Below are 17669 nucleotides of genomic sequence, written 5' to 3'. Positions count from 1 at the left end.
GAGTATGGTGTGCTGAGACACCAGAAAAGGCCAGGGTAGCTGTTGAAGGTGAGTGAGGATGGGGCCATTCAGAGCTGTGGGTAAAGCTAGTCTCAAGGGGCCTATTGGATGGAGGTGTGACTATTATTCTAAGCACCCCGAGGAGCCATTGCAGGGTTTGCAGCCTGGGAGGGAACATTGTGAAGGTATCTGTGGTTGCTCTTTGGAAAATGGGTTGAACCTATAAAGACCAAACCTATTCTGGCCTGAAACATATGAGCCAGAGTATACTTCTTGTTGCTCAGCTCATGTGGGGACCCACAGGAGTAGACTTAGGAAATAAGTAGAATTAGAAGATACACAGGGAAGGACGTGAGGTAAAAACCATTAGGTGTTTGCATTTTTGTTTCTCCGGTGCTCAAAACTTACTGGTCCAGTGAGCAAATATCAGGGCATAAAGGCATCTTAAGGGACACCTGGTCTACCTCTCCCCTGTCTCATGCCTCAGTTTTTTCTCTGTCCCACAACTTCTTCCCAAAATGAGGCCACCTAGCTGCTTAGCTGCTTCCCCAGGGGACATGTGCTGAGCAGAGCGGCTGAGGAGGAGGGAGAGGTGACTCAGAGTTTCACAAACTTCCATGTGTACCACTGTGCTTCTACCAAAGGAAACGGCAGATTTCAGGACCTTCCCAGTCTCCTCATGGGTGGCTGATCTGGGAAATAAACAATTAGGTCGTTGACCATACACAGATTTTTATGTCCCGTGAACACACATACACACTGTACATTTATACATTTACATGCCCAGATGGGAAGGATTAGACTGTCTACAGACAGCTAGCTTCACCCAGCTTTCACATTATGTTGGTGTCCTATCTTTTTTTTTTTTTGGAGTTACACCATCTCTGGCTACACAGAATTCTGAGGTCTCGTTTGCTTGTTTAGTGCAAAAGGCTCAGGAGTGAGCTGGCTTTGACTGTCGAAGTCAAAAGGTGGATCCTCGGAGTGGCAAAAACAGAAGAGGAGATGGGACAGTGAGGTTAACTGAACCAGCCATCATTTCATTAACTGTAATTGGATTCTCAAGGTATTTTATAGTCACTTGAGTGCAAGGACCAGATGAGAGGCTTAAGCACTGATGAAGAATGCTGGGCATGTGTCAGATCTACCACCGGCCAGCCTCTGTGTAGTGTCTCCTCTGGTGAGGGGAACAGCTAGCAGGAATTCCAAACATTCTCCTAAACCCAGGGCTGACCGAGGCTGGCTGTGCAGGCAAGAATGTCTTGGCTCACCAAGGCACGTGATCAGAATATTGGGTGGGCCCAGTTTTCTTCGGGGGTAAAGAGTCTGTGCCTTTGGACCAATGCATTGTTCGTCATTGCAAAAGCCAGGCGGAGATTCTGCAGTTTTGTGTTTTCCTCTCCACCTCGGTCATGGAGGAAGGCCTGGAGAAAGTTTGGTTTGAATAGCCCGGTGCATACACATTCAACTTGCTTTGGAATTACAGGTGCACCTCTTTTTAGAGCACTTCACTTGTGCTTCACAGATGGCGCCTTTTCACAAATTGAAGACAAGACCCTCCACCAGCAAAAAGATGATGACTCTCTTTATTGCTATCCTCACTTCAGTGTGGGGGTCTGGATACTGAACCGCAGTATCTCCGAGCTATGCCCGAAATGCCAGGGCAGGTGTAACACAAATTTCCACTGGTCAGTGTGCAGAGAGAAGTTGAAATTCTTAACAGTCTGCCAGGCCTTTAGAAATAAAGGCAGAGACCAAAAAATAGAAAATGTATAAAAGGAAGATCTCCCTTCCCACCCAAAAATCACTATTTTCTGTTCTCTAAATTAGGCTCAGCCTGACTATAGGAGTGAAACTCATCCTAAGAAGTCCTGGCATAGTCAAGAGCTAGTAGCTAAATAGAATAATGAAGATCTTGCCTCTTGCTTCCATGTCTAAATGCAAACCAGTGGGCACTGAGCACTTTGCATCCATTCACTTAATAACTGTGTTTTGAGTGGCTACTTTAGGCCAGACCCTAGGGTAGGCTCTGGTTCAGCAGCAAGTAGGGCCCTGGTGCTGTCTGGAAGGGAAACAAGAAAGCAGCAACTTGATAGAAAGAGAGCCGTGGGCAGGTCAGCCGGCTATTGAGTGAGCACAAGAGGGTCTCTGGCCAAGACGTGGGCACCAGGAGTGGAAATGCAGCCAGGGAAGGAAAGGGAATGCCCCTGCTGCAGCCTGCTCCCAGGACTTGCCTGTCCCTGAGGAGAGTTGCCGTCACTCCGTGCCACTGGCCCCTGCGCTGGGCGTTCCAGCTTCAGTCTGCCCTTCCTGGCCCTGCTCCACTTGGCCAGTCTTTGTGGCACCGAGCCCGGTGAAAGGTTAATGTTAAGTTAATGACCTCGGGCTTCCCAGCTGCCCTTGGGCCTGTCATGGACAGTTGGCTCTGCAGCCAGGGCCTTTGTGTGCCTTTCCTGGACCCATTTATACACCGAGGTCCTTGTTGCAGCTGGCTCTTTTCTTGTCAACCTCCCCCCCCACACCCCACCCCCAATAACCAGGTAGCCCTTAATTTAGCATTTTCAACATGGTTAGTAAATAGCAGGGCATCTCCTTGGATTAACCTCCTGGTACACATGGAGTTTGAGTAGGTAAGAAGGTCCTTTTAAGTTTGTTGCTAATACTTGGAACTAGGTGAACTGCTGAGGAGGATGTCACTTTATAAGAAATGTTATTTACAAACACTGTATACTGCGTGTGTGTGGGCTGGCCCAGGAAGTAGCATGGTGGAGTAGAAAGCAAAGGCCTTTTAGAATCCAAGGGCCTGGAGGTGGAGCCCTGCTGGTTCCATAACTGTGATCTTTCTGGGCAAGGTTATTAGACTTGGAACTTAGTGCTCGCCTGTGAAGCTGGTTATATCAAGGCCTGAGGATTCCTGTTGACAAACATATTCTGCTTGAGCCCTTCCGTGACTCATGACCACCCACACAAAACTCCAGGAGATACCACACACTGTCTTCCCAGTAGTATACGGCCATTATCAGCAACCTCATCCCCCTCTCCTGCCAGCCCCACCCACTCCAGACTAGATGTTTCCTCTCACTTTGGGGCCTCTGTTCCTGCCTTACAATCTCTACCCTTAGAAATGTCTATTGCCTCCTGTTAGCCCATTGCCAGGCTGATTTCTGCTTCTCACTCTCCCCACCAAAGACAGGCTGTGGCTGCTGTTTCTCCTTCTGCATTACCCCCACCTCATGCTCCATCCTACCGTTTCCTTCACTTGATAAATAACCATTTGATAACAGGTGCCTTTTCACTGGTGCCTTGAATGGTACCTGACACCTGGTAGGCATTCGACTAAGGTTTGTTGAATGAATGGGGAGGAAAGCACAAAGGAAATGCTCAAGGGTTTCATTTGATTTCCCTTGTCCCAATGCACTTTGTGGATTGACAGCAGTCATAGGTTGTTTTTGTTTTCTTTCTTTCTTTTCTTTTTTTTTTTTTTTCCTTAAGGGATATGATTCAAACTTGGGTGCAAGCAAAGAAGGCTAAGTATTTATGAGGCTGGGAACGGGAGGGAGCAGATCAGCTGTAGATGTAAAGTTTCTTTATCAATAAATACTGGAGACAAACCAAGAACATCCTGAGGAGACTAGAATTGTGTGACTACAGAGATCAGAGGGTAGACCACTTGCTTCTTCCTTATCCTCTCTGATGAGTAAAATGCAGCTCACATGCAAATATGCATGCTACGCAGGCATTGTGGGAGCCACAGGAGGACCTGAGAGCACTGCAACAGCAACGTAGCTTTGATAATAAGCCCTTTTGATTAGGAGCTGTTGTGATTCACAGCTTCTGTTTTCATTTTATTTGAAAGGGTCTGTTCCGCAGTGCTTCCTGGCTCTGTCTTTGGGAATCTGTTCCTTTGTTTTATTTTCACTATTTACTGGTTCTAAAAATGTATTTATTCCCCTCATTCTGAGGGGAATAGATGATTTCTATATGATTCACATTTCTAAACTTTTTCACAGTTGATGATTTCTAAATGATTCACATTTCACCTTTTTCACAGTTTACCACAATAACTTACGATTGCACAGTGTATTACAGTATGTGCTGCATGGACATGATCTTATTTGATCTTCACCATTTTGAAGCTCAGAGATGTTAGATAATTTGCACCAAAAGTGGTAGATACAGAACCCAATTCCTCACCCAGGTTTTCTAACTTCATGTTGGCTGTGTTTTCCATTACATTCTATTGCCTCCCTTCAGCCATGTTGATAATAGCTTCCATATATGGGTTGCGCATAATGAACCCAGGCTTTATTTAAAAATGTCACCTAATCCTCACAATATTAAGTAGTATTCACATTTTGCCAACTGGGAAAATAAGATTTCAACATAGAACATTTCCAGGATCACTCAACTTGAAAACAGCAAAACTGAAATCCGAACCTAGGTTTGGCTATCTCTAAAGCTGCCGAACCACTAAGCTTTTAATTACTAAGCTCTTAACTATCATGGCAGTGGTTCTCAGAATTTAGGGTGCATCATAATTACCTGGAGGGCTTGTTAATACACAGAATTCTGGGCCCTGCCCCCAGACTCTCTGATTCAGCAGGTCTGGGTGAGGCTGAGAATTTGCATTTGTAGCAAGTTCCCAGATGCTGCTACTGGTTGGGAGATCACACTTTGAGAACCCCTGTGCTATGCACACTGCCCACCCCCCTTCCCAATTGTACTGAATTACTACCAGCAAAAATGTGTTTCCTATGGAGGGGGAAGATCTTGAATTATGCTTTCTTACATGGCCCATTTTAAATGGGGCGAATCCCATATATTAGTCAATGCAACTTTAAGGAGAAGATTATTTTGGCGATAGGATGGTGCTGGTTTCAGGATTAAATTCAGGGCCCTGTCATTTTTATTACATTTTTCTTTGCATCATTTATGAAAACTGTTCTCTCTGTCATCACCTATACAGTGGAGAATGTAACGCCTATCTGAAAAGGGTAACAAAACCATTTATTAATTAAAGCTGAAAGATCTCTGAGATTAATGGCCTCCCTCGTCTACTTATCTTCTTGCTTGGGATATCTCATGCTTCTAAGAAGTTGTTGATTTCTATATGATTCACATTTCTAAACTTAAGTAATATTGGGGAGAACTAGTCCTTTCTAAAGGATTGCCCTTGACCTGTCATCTCCTCACCTTTTTCCCCCAACCCCCATCTATTGGTAGCAGGTAGCCACTAATCTCTTTCTTGGCCCCTAATTATTTTATTTCACAAGTGCTAAATAAATGGGATAATGCAGTACATAACTTTTTGAGGTTGGCTTTTAAACTGAGCATAATTTCCTTGAGCTGACTGTGTATGTCAATGGTTCATTTTGTTTTATTGCTGAGACATATTCCAGGCTATAGATGTACCACAGTTTGTTGAATCATTTACCCATCGAAGGTCATTTGGATGATTTCCAGGTTGGGGCTATTAAGGATAAAACTTCTGTGAACATTCATGAACAAGTTTCTGCACGAAGATAAGTTTTCATTTCTCTAGGGTAAATGCTCAACTGTGCAATTGCTGGGTCATGTGCTAAGCCCCTGTTTAGCCTTATGAGAAACTGCCGAACTGGTTTCTAATGTGGCTGCACCATCTTCCCACTAGCAATGTACTAGGGTTCCTCCTGCTCGACATCCCCATCAGCACCTGTTCTCATCTGTTCTTTTGATTAGAGCCATCCTGGTGGGTGTGAAGTGATGTCTCATTGTAGTTTTGATTTCCATTTCCCTAATGACTAATGATGTTGAATATCCTTTCCATGTGCTTATTGGTGCTTTGTATATTTTCTTTGGAACAATATCTATTCAAATCCTTTGTCTATTTTAAAATTGGATTGTCTTTTTTATTGCTGAATTGGGAGAGTTCTTTACATATTCTTGATAAATGCTTTTTTCTCAAATTTATGATGTGCAAATATTTTCTCTTTTCTATGGGTTGTCTTTTCACTATCCTGGTGGGTATTGGGGGAGAGAGGAGCCCAGTCTTCTAGACCAATGGTCGGCAAACTCATTAGTGAACAGAGCCAAATATCAATAGTACAACGATTGAAGTTTCTTTTGAGAGCCAGCCACAAAGTTTCAATTGCACTGTCTGTGCGCGCCCACACGTGGTATTTTGTGGAAGAGCCACACTCAAGGGGCCAAAAAGCTGCATGTAGTTCATGAGCCACAGTTTGCCGACCATTGTTCTAGACCACACGTGTCAAACACAAGGCCCGCGGGCCAAATCCGTCCCGCCAGGCCTTGCAATGTGGCCCGCACCGCGCTGTCATCACTGCACTCTGCTGCGTTTCCATCACAATGACAGTTTATGACTGTTCAGTAAACCATTCGGCCCGCGATTTAGGCTGGATTTTAGATTTTGGCCCCTTCTCTGATTGAGTTCGACACCCCTATTCTAGACTATACCCCTCGGCTTCTATAAGGTAGAACTGGTAGGGGTTGGTCAGGTCTGGCTCAAATGCTCCAGACACTCAACTGTTCTTACTGAGCTTTGGTAGATTCTCTTGAATGAATGTTTTTCTGTCTGTCATTATGTCTTTAGAACAATTTCCAGCAACTTCAAATGAATTTTTCAAAAACAATTTTTACCAGTTAAATTGTTTTGCTGGAGAGAGTGGCCACAGAGTTCCTTACTGTATTAATCTGGAGGACCTACCTTCACAGTCTGCTTTGTAATGAAAATACCCCCAGAAGATCTTACACCTTAAGTTCTCATCAGTGTTTTCTAGTTGCTGGGTGATTCTTCGATGAGTTGAGCAACTAGAGAAAGATCTCTGCACAACATTTGCAGCACTGGAGCAATGCCTGGAACATAGCACTTCTTGAAAGAATGACTGATAAAGCAAATGAGTTGAAGAGTCTGGCAGGAGGGTGGTGTGGGGCATGTGAGAACATCAATATGGAGAGGGGCCCAGTCAACAGAAAATCTTAGTGGGAGGGCACCAAACACATATGTGACCCAACTTGATCCGTCATTCCCCCCCCCCCCCCCCCACTTTGGAGCTTCATTACTCCTTCATTTATAACATAGCAATAATTTACTGGCTCATTGTCCCTGGAGCCCAAAAGAGTTTGAGCACAATTAGAAATCTGAAAATCCTTGTTTTAAGTTATGCATGTATACTGTTTGTGTCTTTGTGTGTCATCATGAATGCACATGTTCAACATCTATTGTGTATGCACGACCAGACATCTACATACATATTTGCACACACGTACACAAATAGTTATGGAAAACTCTGGAGCAGTGGGACATTCCCAAAGGACATTCTTCTTTCTTCCTTAACAATCATAACAAAGGAAGATGGAATGTCAAACAATCTTTAGTCATCCAGCCCAGCTGGCTCATTTGGCAGGTGAGGAAACTGAGGCCCAGAAAGCTCCCATGTTGTGTTCATAATCTTACATCTGCCTAGTGAGTTCCTGATTTCTGCAGGAATCTCACCCCACATCTTCTGTTAATCTCTCATGTGAGCTTTATTTGCTAGGTCAGCAAATACTCTATGCAACCACTTAAAAATCAGCACTCAGGTGAATTTCCCCTCTAACTTTTCTGCCTTTTCTCTCCCTCCATTCCTTCCCTAAAGTAAATTCTGCACCTTGCAACTTTGAAACTTGTTACAATCCAGAACATTAATAGGGTCTTACATTTTTTAGCAGCCTAATGACAAGGATATAGGGCCTTCAGTGCTAGCCCCTCAGGGGTTTCTATTCTTGGCATTTATTAAACTTGCCTGTAGCCTGAAGTATGTTTGACCTTTTTATACTAAAAAAATTTGCAGTTTAAACTTGATGCATATATTTGTGTGTACGTGTGTACATATTTCCCTCTTCATCGATTAGATAGAGATTCAGACATTATCATCAGTTGAACTTGAACATACTTGACAATCTCCCCCCTATATTTGGTGAGCAAAAGAAAAAGAGAAGCCATTAGCATCAGAATTTAATATTTTTCTTATTTAGCGAAATTTGAGCCCTCTTGAAACTCTTTTCTACTTTGAAGTCTATTTTGCAGTTTAATTAATGCAGCAAGGGTTTTTATTTTACTCTCAGTGGAGATAATCTTAATCCATTCACGGTGACCTTTTCTTGTGCAAATTAGTTCTACACGCTTGTTTAAGCAAATGGCCCTTTGCATGATGTCTCTTCTTAATGACGGGTTTATAATTGAAAATTGGCTTACTCCCATACGCCTAGTTTGTATGAGAATATAAAAATAGATGTGGACTTTAAAAATATAAATTTATATATCAGGATCCCAAAAAGAGGAGGGAAGAATCCAGTGCCTTCAGGCTATGATTAAATTAGACTATTAGAGTCAGAAAATACCGGTGACATACGCTGCTGTCAAAGTCACACCTGTCTGCGGAGCATTGGAAGCTCTTGAAAAATGAGTGATTTCATCTTAGCTCAGAGGCTCTGGGCCCTGCGGGACAGGAGCCATCTCTAGTTTCCCAAGTTTTCTTAAATTCATAAGGAACCTGGACCTGTGTGGTTAGAATGTGTTTGTGGAAACCACTTTCAAATGGATAACCCTAAACAAAATGAAATGCTCCTTCTCTTCCCTGCACTTCACCAGCAGAAAGACAGGTGACACTCATGCTATATTTTGCTTTTTTTTCCTTTTTTCCCCAAGTGCAATGCCATTAAATGGTATTTGTATGGAAGAAACAGTCATGTCTTGGTATTCCTCTTGCCCCATTTCTTAAGCTAGCTCCTTCCTCCTGTAAGGCACATTAGCCACTCTTATACAGGAGTATTTGTCTAGGACCCTAGTCAGCAAACTGCAGCTCGAGATCCACATGTGGCTCTTTGGCCCCTTGGGTGTGGCTCTTCCACAAAATACCACGGCCTGGGCAAGTCTATTTTGAAGAAGTGGCATTAGAAAAGTTTAAGTTTTAAAAATTTGGCTCTCACAAGAAATTTCAATCGTTGTACCGTTGATATTTGGCTCTGTTGACTGATGAGTTTGCTGACCACTGGCTAGGGCATTGATTTTCAACTGGTGTGCTTCACATACCAATGTGCTGTAAGAATACTTAAAACATGTTATACCTAATGATTTAGTCAGGGGTGATGACCTCTTTTCCCTGAGCTTGTAAGTAAAAAATGGCAGTAGCCAATATAGTAGCTGTCCAGTGTAAATGAATCGAAATTATACCTTTTTTTTTCTCCAAATCAGCAAAAAATATACATTTTTTTGGTGTGCCACAGAATTTTAGCAATTAGCTTATGTGTGCCGTGAGATGACAAAGGTTGAAAAACGCTGGCCTAGGGCAAATGAATGTTCTTGGTTAAATGTAGAAACTCCAGCTTGAAGGAGAAAATGAATATTGTTTTGTGCTTATACTGGAGGTTTCCTGAGTAGGTTTTAATAACATGGTTTTGTGGGGTGAGGAACAAGAACAGTTTTAGTTTGGTGAATGGCATGGCATTAAGAAAAAAAAAAAACTAGCAGTAATTTTTTTTAAGCTTATGGAACAGCACATTTCATCGGGATACAGAAATCTGATTTCCTAAGCAAAGGCTGAGCAAGTCAAATTGTCACTGGGACCATCAGACTTGCCTTTGTGCGCTGTTTTCAAAAGACTCTAATAGCTTTGTCCAACGTGAAGATTTGGACTTGTTGTCCGTGTAACAGTCCCCATGCCCCCATGGAAAAGTGAGAACTGCCCTCCTGCGGTAGTTCCCAGTTGCTCTGGGAATTTCGTGCAGGTGTGCCTACACATGCTCATTCATTCATCCATCCATTCCTACGGGTCCTCCTTGGCTGACTGCTCCCCTTCTCCTTCTAGGTATGATTATCGGGAAATGCTGCACAATGCCACTTTCTGTCTGGTTCCTCGTGGTCGCAGGCTCGGATCCTTCAGGTTCCTGGAGGCTCTGCAGGTAAGAGACCCCAACACCTCCCCAGAATCGGGCTGAGGAACCGAGGCCACTGGGTGGATTGATTTGAACCTTAGCACTTCTCCTGGGATCTAAACAGAGTGCATGATTGGCCTTGCACAGCTGAGATCTGTTTGCCCAAGAAAATCTGCAAGATTTTTCTTCTGTGGGGGGCAGGAGGAGGATTTCTCCTGCCTTTGGACAGGAGAAGACTAAGTGGTTTCACCACCAGGAGATGGGTTCTTCGGGGATATGATTTCAAACAGAGGCCAGATTTGATTGCAGCCGGGCGGCCTCACTGGGCTCCTCACAGAGACCCGGCTCTTTGCCTAGAAGCCAGTCTCCAGAGCAGTGGAAATGGCTGATGGGTTGTCGACACCAAAATCAAATTGCCTGTTCTGTCCCCACTCTCAGTAGTCGCCCCGGCACGCTAAATTGTGAGAGCAATGGCCAGCAGGGTGGTGGATGGTGGTGTTCAGTGGGCCCAACGCTTCCCAGCTCTGCTGTTCAGAGGTCCCGGCTGCAGCTCCAGACCTGCATGGATGGAGTCTGCTCGTTAACCACACTCTGCAGAAATCTGACTCTTGTTGAGACTGTTATGCATGTTTCTACCTGGAGGTTGCAGCCTTCAGAAAGCACGCTCTCAGCCTCCTCCTCCTCTTCCACTCCTTGTCTCCTTGCTGCCACATTCTTTCCTCCTCTGTAGTCTGCAGTTTGCCTGAATCTGTGCTTTGTCACCATGCTGCCTGATTTCCATCACTCTGCCCTGTCCTCTGAGCTTCCTTCTCTGAATGTCTTGCCCAGTGCACAGTGTGTTCTGAGGAGCACAGGGTCACAGTGTACTGATGGCCTCTCAGGGTGTTGATGGAGCACTCTGAGCCCTGGTTGGGATTGCGTGTTATCTGGACCCAGGGTTTTGTCATGAACCTGGTGTTTGGGGGCTCAGTTGGTACAGCAGTGCTTTGGGTCCCTCCATGCTGAAGGGAATCAAGTTCTGGTTCAGAAATTTGCAGAACAAGGGAAAGGTGGGCACCTTGTAGGAGTTATGTCCACAAAATGCTCTGTCAGGAAGCCGAGCCCCATTTTACTCTGTTGCTCATGACATTTGGGGTAAGCCGCCGGCAGCTGACTGTGGCCGTTACACTGACAAATCCGTTTCTATCCATGGTTGGTTTTTTGCTGCAATGTTGTTGGTCAAAGCTTTTGTTGCATCAATAAAACTTCTCTAAGGAAGTAAGGTCAGCCAAACCAAGTACTAGAATAGAAATGGGGTTTAGCATTCTAGGGCAAGACTTGCAGATGTTAACAATCTTGGCTGGATACATACGACTTTCATGTGACTTGATAACTCATGAAAAGCTTCCTGTCCTCTGGCCTCAGCATTCAGAATTCATGCAATGGGAGACAGGCCAGTGATTGGATTTGTACTGATTTCACCCCTGATTGGAATGGTCCCTGCTGTCATTCTCCCCACACTCACGAAGTCCCCTTCTTTGCACAGGCTGCCTGTGTACCTGTGATGCTCAGCAACGGATGGGAGTTGCCGTTCTCTGAAGTGATTAATTGGAACCAAGCTGCCGTCATAGGCGATGAAAGATTGTTATTACAGGTAAGGAAGGGGCTTGGCCTTCAACAGATCAGAGGATTATCGCTGCCCCCATCCAGACTTTCAAAGAAGATGAATCCAAAAGGTCAGCTCTATAAAAGAAATTTTTATCAGGAGAAAATGGCCTGTGTCATGGCGAATATGAAGTCATTTAGTATGGCACTGTACACTTTGCAACACAGAATCTGCCCAGGTCCGAGGAATATATTAGGAAAAGGAGAAGTTACAGGTAACGGATATGAGCTCTGATGGTGAGGAGGGCTGTATATCCAGCCACTTCCATATCCAGAGTTTCCAGAAATGATATGAGAGGCCATGTTCCGTAGTCCTGCTTCATATTTCTTTCCCCTGTTTCTGTAGTTGCCTTCAGATTAATTTTCAGGAAGAGAGAGGTCTCTAGGGTTGATTCACATAATTAGTGTTATTATTGCTCAAATGATCCACTCTGGGTACCTGACTGAGTCTTATCTTTTAAGATACCTAGCTGAAAGAGCAGCCACTAATAAAAATGCCTTTTTAATGTGTATCTTTGGCTATCTAGATTTTTAAATTTAATTTCATTGTGGTAAGAACATACAATATGAAACATCTCTTACATTTTGAAGTGTGTAATGCATTGCTGTTGTACAGAAGGTCCCTAGAGATTTTTCATCCTGCTTAACTGAAGCTTTACACCATGAATTAGTAACTCCCCATCCCCCCACCCTCAGCCCCTGGCAACCATTAATATACTCTTTAATTCTATGAATTTAACTTTTTTAGGTACCTCATAGAAGTGGAATCATGCAGTATTTGTCTTTCTGTGACTGGTTTATTTTTCTTGGCATAATGTCCTCAAGGTTCATCTGTGTTGTCCTAGATTGCAGAATTAAGACAATTCTGTTAAAACATCCATATTGCCCAAAGCAATGCACAGATTCAATGCAACCCCTATCAAAATCTCAGTGGCATCTTTTATAGAAATAGAAAAACAACCCTAAAATTCATATGGAACCACAAAAGACCCCAGATAGCCTAATCATAACTTCCTGATTTCAAAATATATTACAAAGCTACAGACATCAAACAGTATGGTTCTGGCATAAAGACAGACAGACAGACATACCAGTGGAACAGAATACAGAGCCCAGAAATAAATTCATATACATATGGTGAAAGCAGTCTTTGACAAGGGATCTAATAAAAGTTTGAACTTCATAAAAGCTACCTGGGAGGGAGATACAATACAGAGAAATCTGAGGACAGCAATCGTTGGTCACTAAGGATTTATTTATAAATCCCTTTGGGCAATAATATTTACATTCTACATAAATTGCCATGCTCCTTTCTTGAAAATTACAGAATATTTTATTGTTTTCGTTTTGTGGCATTCTGTACTTTATCTTGAATTACCACAGATATGTGTAGAATGGTTTTTTAAAATATCCTTGCATTTTTGATATCCAGAAAATTGAGTGTCTAACTCTGTCATTGACCCTACTTAGATACTGCTAGCCAGTCTGCTGACTCCTGGTGAAGTGAAGCAGTACTCTCCCAAAAGTAGCAGGTGAAATATTTATAAGTGAGAGGGCTATGGATTAGGCAAGCTAAACCCTGCTTCCAAAGCATTCCTTCTGTCCGATTCTATGTGACCTGGGTGGCCTCAATGAAAGAGGCATTCATGGTCCAGCAGGGAGTGTCCTTCTCACGCACAGAGATGGTGCGTGTCTAAAACATTTACTCATGATGCCAGCCGGCGTGGCTCAGTGGTTGAGCGTCGACATGTGAATCAGGAGGTCACGGTTTGACTCCCAGTCTTGGAACATGCCCAGGTTCCAGGCTTGATCCCCAGTGTGGGGTGTGGAGGAGACAGCCGATCAATAATACTTTGTCATCATTGATGTTTCTATCTCTTCCTTTCCCTTCCTCTCTAAAAATTATATACACACTATATATATATATATATATATATATATATATATATATATATATATATAACAATTAAGATAATTAATTACTCATGAAAAACTAACCAAAAGTGATAATATGGCTGTTTTTTCTTGGTACGCTTTTCTTTTATGATTTTGAAAAATAATGCATGTTTATTAAAGGAAATTTGGGAAACAAAGGGAGTAAAAAACATGAGCCATAATTTCCCCATTTATGTGTCAGCATTCCATGAATTTGATGTGAATAAATTGGGAGTTTGTCTTAGGCATGGAGAACAGTGTAGGATACTCAATTGTGGTTGTCCATTTCCTACCATTTCACCAACGCTGATGTACGTACTTCACCTTCTGAAACAACTTTTTGGCTTGATCCTGAAGATTGTGTTTTTCATTCCACGCCCACCCGAACATGCTGACATTTCCCCTCTCATATGCGTTCTGTCTTCACACAGCTGCCTCCATATTGAACAATGACTGCACTGTCGTTGCCAGTGGTTTTAAAGAGTTGGCAACAAGCCCAAATGTCTGCTCCGGGAAATGTTTTTGTTATGCTACAATTTTTCTTTTTCTGTTTTAGAACAGCTTGGATGTTTTTATTGCATATGTTCTCGTCATCCTGTCACCAAGAGAGCTCAGTGTCTCTTTTCTATATCTATTTTGGTAGCTCCCATGAGCTTTGTTACCATACATGACCTTTTATTAAGACTTTGAGTTCTGCAGCTTCCAAAACAATCTGGCCAAATTGGAATTCATTTGCCACTTTTCCACACCTGCTTCTCAGGACAAGCAGATTAATAACCAATAGCCAAATGCCATTAAAATGTAGAACTTGTTTTTTTTTTTGTTTGTTTGTTTTTTTTCCAGTCAATTTGGAATTATCTTCCGGAACACTTTGCAGACGTAGTCAGATAATTTTGTTGTGCATAGAAACAAGTAGAATATATTTCACTTGATGTAGGAACATCAAGATGTGGCTTATATAAGAAGGGAGTGTATTGGTAGGTTATTCCATAACATTCCTTTTCTCCCATTGTTACTACAGTCGATCCAGTTTCCTTGAGACCACATAGCAATAGCGCTCGACATTTTTCTAATGGACTGGTTCCTCATGACCATGATGAAACAGTGAAGTCAGTCTATATGACTCTTAAAAATACCCCTGACATTTCGAAGAGAGACTGATTATGAAAATTCAGCAGGGTAAATTTTCTCATGTCTTTCCTTGGCAATCTAGGTAATTCCTCAGCAAGTAAATAAAAAAAATTTGCTTTGACTTGTCAAGGATTCATGATATGAATGGTTTTCCTACTTTCTCCAAGGATATGTACCTTCCATCTCACCTGGAGCTCTGGTTTCGGGCTAATACTTGTCTGTCAGTTTCTCCTTTACCTGCTGCCTCCATGCTTCTGCAGTGTAAGGGACCCAGATACACATTTGGGGGCACAAATTTGCTATCCTCTTTTGGATGTGGCCCTAACAGCCCATCCATCTGTTCTTGTCATGAAGCAGTTGTACTGCTTCTTTTAAAAGCAGTGCTCCCACCTTCCCCTCCAGTGGAAACTTCGAGGTAGTCTTAGTCGCAATGCCATGGGTAACTTATTAAGGCAGCAATCAGAGCATTTCTGCTTTAGCCTGGGCCCTCGTGTCTGGCTGATTAGTCAAGCATTAGGCAAGCAAGCATGCAGAAAGAGGTGAACACAAAAGGGCACTTCCTAATCACAAGGAATTGCCTCTAAGACCGGTGGAGAACATCTGGCCTGCGGGCCTTATAAGTCCCACAAAATCATTTAGTCTGGCCCTGCTGAGGCATTAGGGGTGAGCTAATGAAACGTTGGACCCAGTAGAGCTGGCTAATTTTTAAGATGGTAATTTCGTATGACCCTTGAGTGTGATGTTATTAATATCCAATGGTCCTTGGCAGAAAAAAAGGTTCCCTACCCCTGCAAAGGGTATAGACACCATAAAGGAAAGAAATCTCACACTATGTGCAGATAGCAAGCCAGCCCAAGAAACTCTCCAGAAACTCAAGATAGAACTCCAGACTCAAGCAAGTTCACAGGTAGACACTAAGCAGTCAGTCCAGCTTTGAAGATCATCACCCTTATGTCAACAAAGGTCACATCAGTAGTAACTATACACTGTTAATTAAGCTTCCATGTTCTGGGCCCTGTGCTAAGCACTGACATGATCTCAGTTACAACCTACTGATGTCACTACTCTATCTCCATTTTATAAATGAGAGATCAAGTAACTTGTCCCAAGAAGCATAGCTAATCAATGGTAGAGACAAGAATTCCACTAACTTATGTGTCCCTGTGCTTACCCATGAACTGCACTACTGGTAAAAATGGTGATATCCCTCTCATGGCTGCAGATGGCCATGTTCAATTCAACTCTTACAGTATTTCTTAAATAACTCCTCCCTAAAAGCCACTCTTCTGCCTTAACGTGCGGCAGTATGGACAGGACATAGCTCTCTCCTTTAAAATTGTGCCGTGTGGTAGAGAGCAGTGATGATTAAACATACATGAGGTTGGGTAGCGTGGGTTGAATTGGGGTAAGTCCTGGAGCCAAAAAGAGGTCTGAGGAGCAGAGCAGCTCTCAGAGTGAGGTTAGGGGCCTGTGCACATAGAATTGACTAATCCCAACTTCAGGTTCATTGGAGAGGCTCAGAGACATACCCTAAAAAGTCCTTGAGTACCACTCATGACTCAGTGGTTGATTGTAGACCTATGGAAACCAGGAGGTCATGGCTCAATTCCTTGTCAGGGCACATATCCCAGTTGCTTAGGGGCTCGATCCCCATTTCGGGGTGTGCAGGAAAGAATCAACATTGATGTTTCTATCTCTCCCTCTCCTTTTCTTTCTGAAATCAATAAAAATATATATATATTTTAAAAAGAGGTCAATGGGGGAAAAAGGAACATATGTAATACTTTCAACAATAAAGATTGAAAAAACAAATCCCACACACAAAAAAGCCCTTGAGTAGATAATTTATTTCCCTGGCATGGCATATCTTAAAAAGGGTTTGGGGTGTGAACCAAGGCCTGTAGCTCCTTCTCTGTAAAGTTTGGTTGTCCACGTGCAAGATCACGGATCTGTGGGACCCAGAGGAGAACACAGTGACTGCTCCTGTAAGAACATCCTACACAGCTGATAACCTGCTTCTGAGTCTTAGAGGAGAACTGTAACTTCCATTCATTCAAGGTGCTTATTAGAGCTGATGCCCAGTACGTGCTGTTTTGTACCTGACACCCTTTCAGGGCATTTTAACCTGGAGGTTGGCGATGTTTGGTAGATCTATATTATGGGTGTCGAACTCAATCAGAGAAGGGGCCAAAATCTAAAATCCAGCCTAAATCGCGGGCCGAATGGTTTACTGAACAGTCATAAACTGTCATTGTGATGGAAACGCAGCAGAGTGCAGTGATGACAGCGCGGTGCGGGCCACATTGCAAGGCCTGGCGGGACGGATTTGGCCCGCGGGCCTTGTGTTTGACACATGTGATATATGCTAGACACTGAATGCTATAAAGACTGAAAAGCCCAAGTGGGTTACTCGATCCAATGGCATCACATTGTTTTCCACTTACAGTTATTATGTGTTCACCTTGTGTTACAGATTCCTTCTACAATCAGGTCTATTCATCAGGATAAAATCCTAGCACTTAGACAGCAGACACAATTCTTGTGGGAGGCTTATTTTTCTTCAGTTGAGAAGATTGTATTAACTACACTAGAGGTAAGTGGGACCACTTGGCTCTCTGATGAATAACGGCCCTTTATACACTTCTCTTGGCCTTCTGTTTTGCTGTTGGTGATGTGCTTTTGATCAAATGGGGGCAAAACCGAAATTTCTGTGCTTGGATGATGACAGTTAACTCTTTTCTCACCTGCTCTGCCATACGCAAGCAGACGACTCCATTTCTGACAGACTCAGGGGAAATCTGAAATGAGCAGAATTACACTCCTGACACAGAGATCGGCTCTGTCTCTCCTCATTTCAGGGATATGGGGCTAATGACTGTCTTCCTGCCATTCAGACTTACTGGCATCCTTTCAAGACAGAGATCTGTAGCCCTTTTAGAGAACACATAGTGACCAAGTTGGGGGAAATCTCCGACCATTCTAAAAATATGAATGATTTCCCAGCTGCCATGGTCCCAATGGCATCGGGACACAACACAATTAATTCT

At 43.1% G+C, this 17669-nt stretch overlaps 1 protein-coding gene across 3 annotated transcripts in view; it reads left to right on the top strand.

The window, feature by feature from the left end:
• EXT1 (exostosin glycosyltransferase 1) overlaps window positions 1–17669 on the top strand; it is a 263571-nt gene that overhangs the window by 221388 nt on the left and 24514 nt on the right. For 2 of the 3 annotated variants that reach the window (XR_004987724.2, XM_036436831.2), the window contains exons 2-4: window positions 9846–9939; window positions 11438–11545; window positions 17096–17215. Coding sequence is in view for 2 of the 3 variants with exons in the window: in XM_036436831.2 (XP_036292724.1) it covers window positions 9846–9939; window positions 11438–11545; window positions 17096–17215 (322 nt within the window). In the remaining variant the exon portion in view is untranslated. The remainder of the gene's footprint in view (window positions 1–9845; window positions 9940–11437; window positions 11546–17095; window positions 17216–17669) is intronic. The other variant, XM_036436832.2, reaches the window with a different exon arrangement.

This window comes from Pipistrellus kuhlii, unplaced genomic scaffold, assembly GCF_014108245.1.
Source record: "Pipistrellus kuhlii isolate mPipKuh1 unplaced genomic scaffold, mPipKuh1.p scaffold_m20_p_14, whole genome shotgun sequence".
NCBI lineage: Eukaryota > Metazoa > Chordata > Mammalia > Chiroptera > Vespertilionidae > Pipistrellus > Pipistrellus kuhlii.
This window is presented reverse-complemented; position numbering and strand designations above follow the sequence as displayed.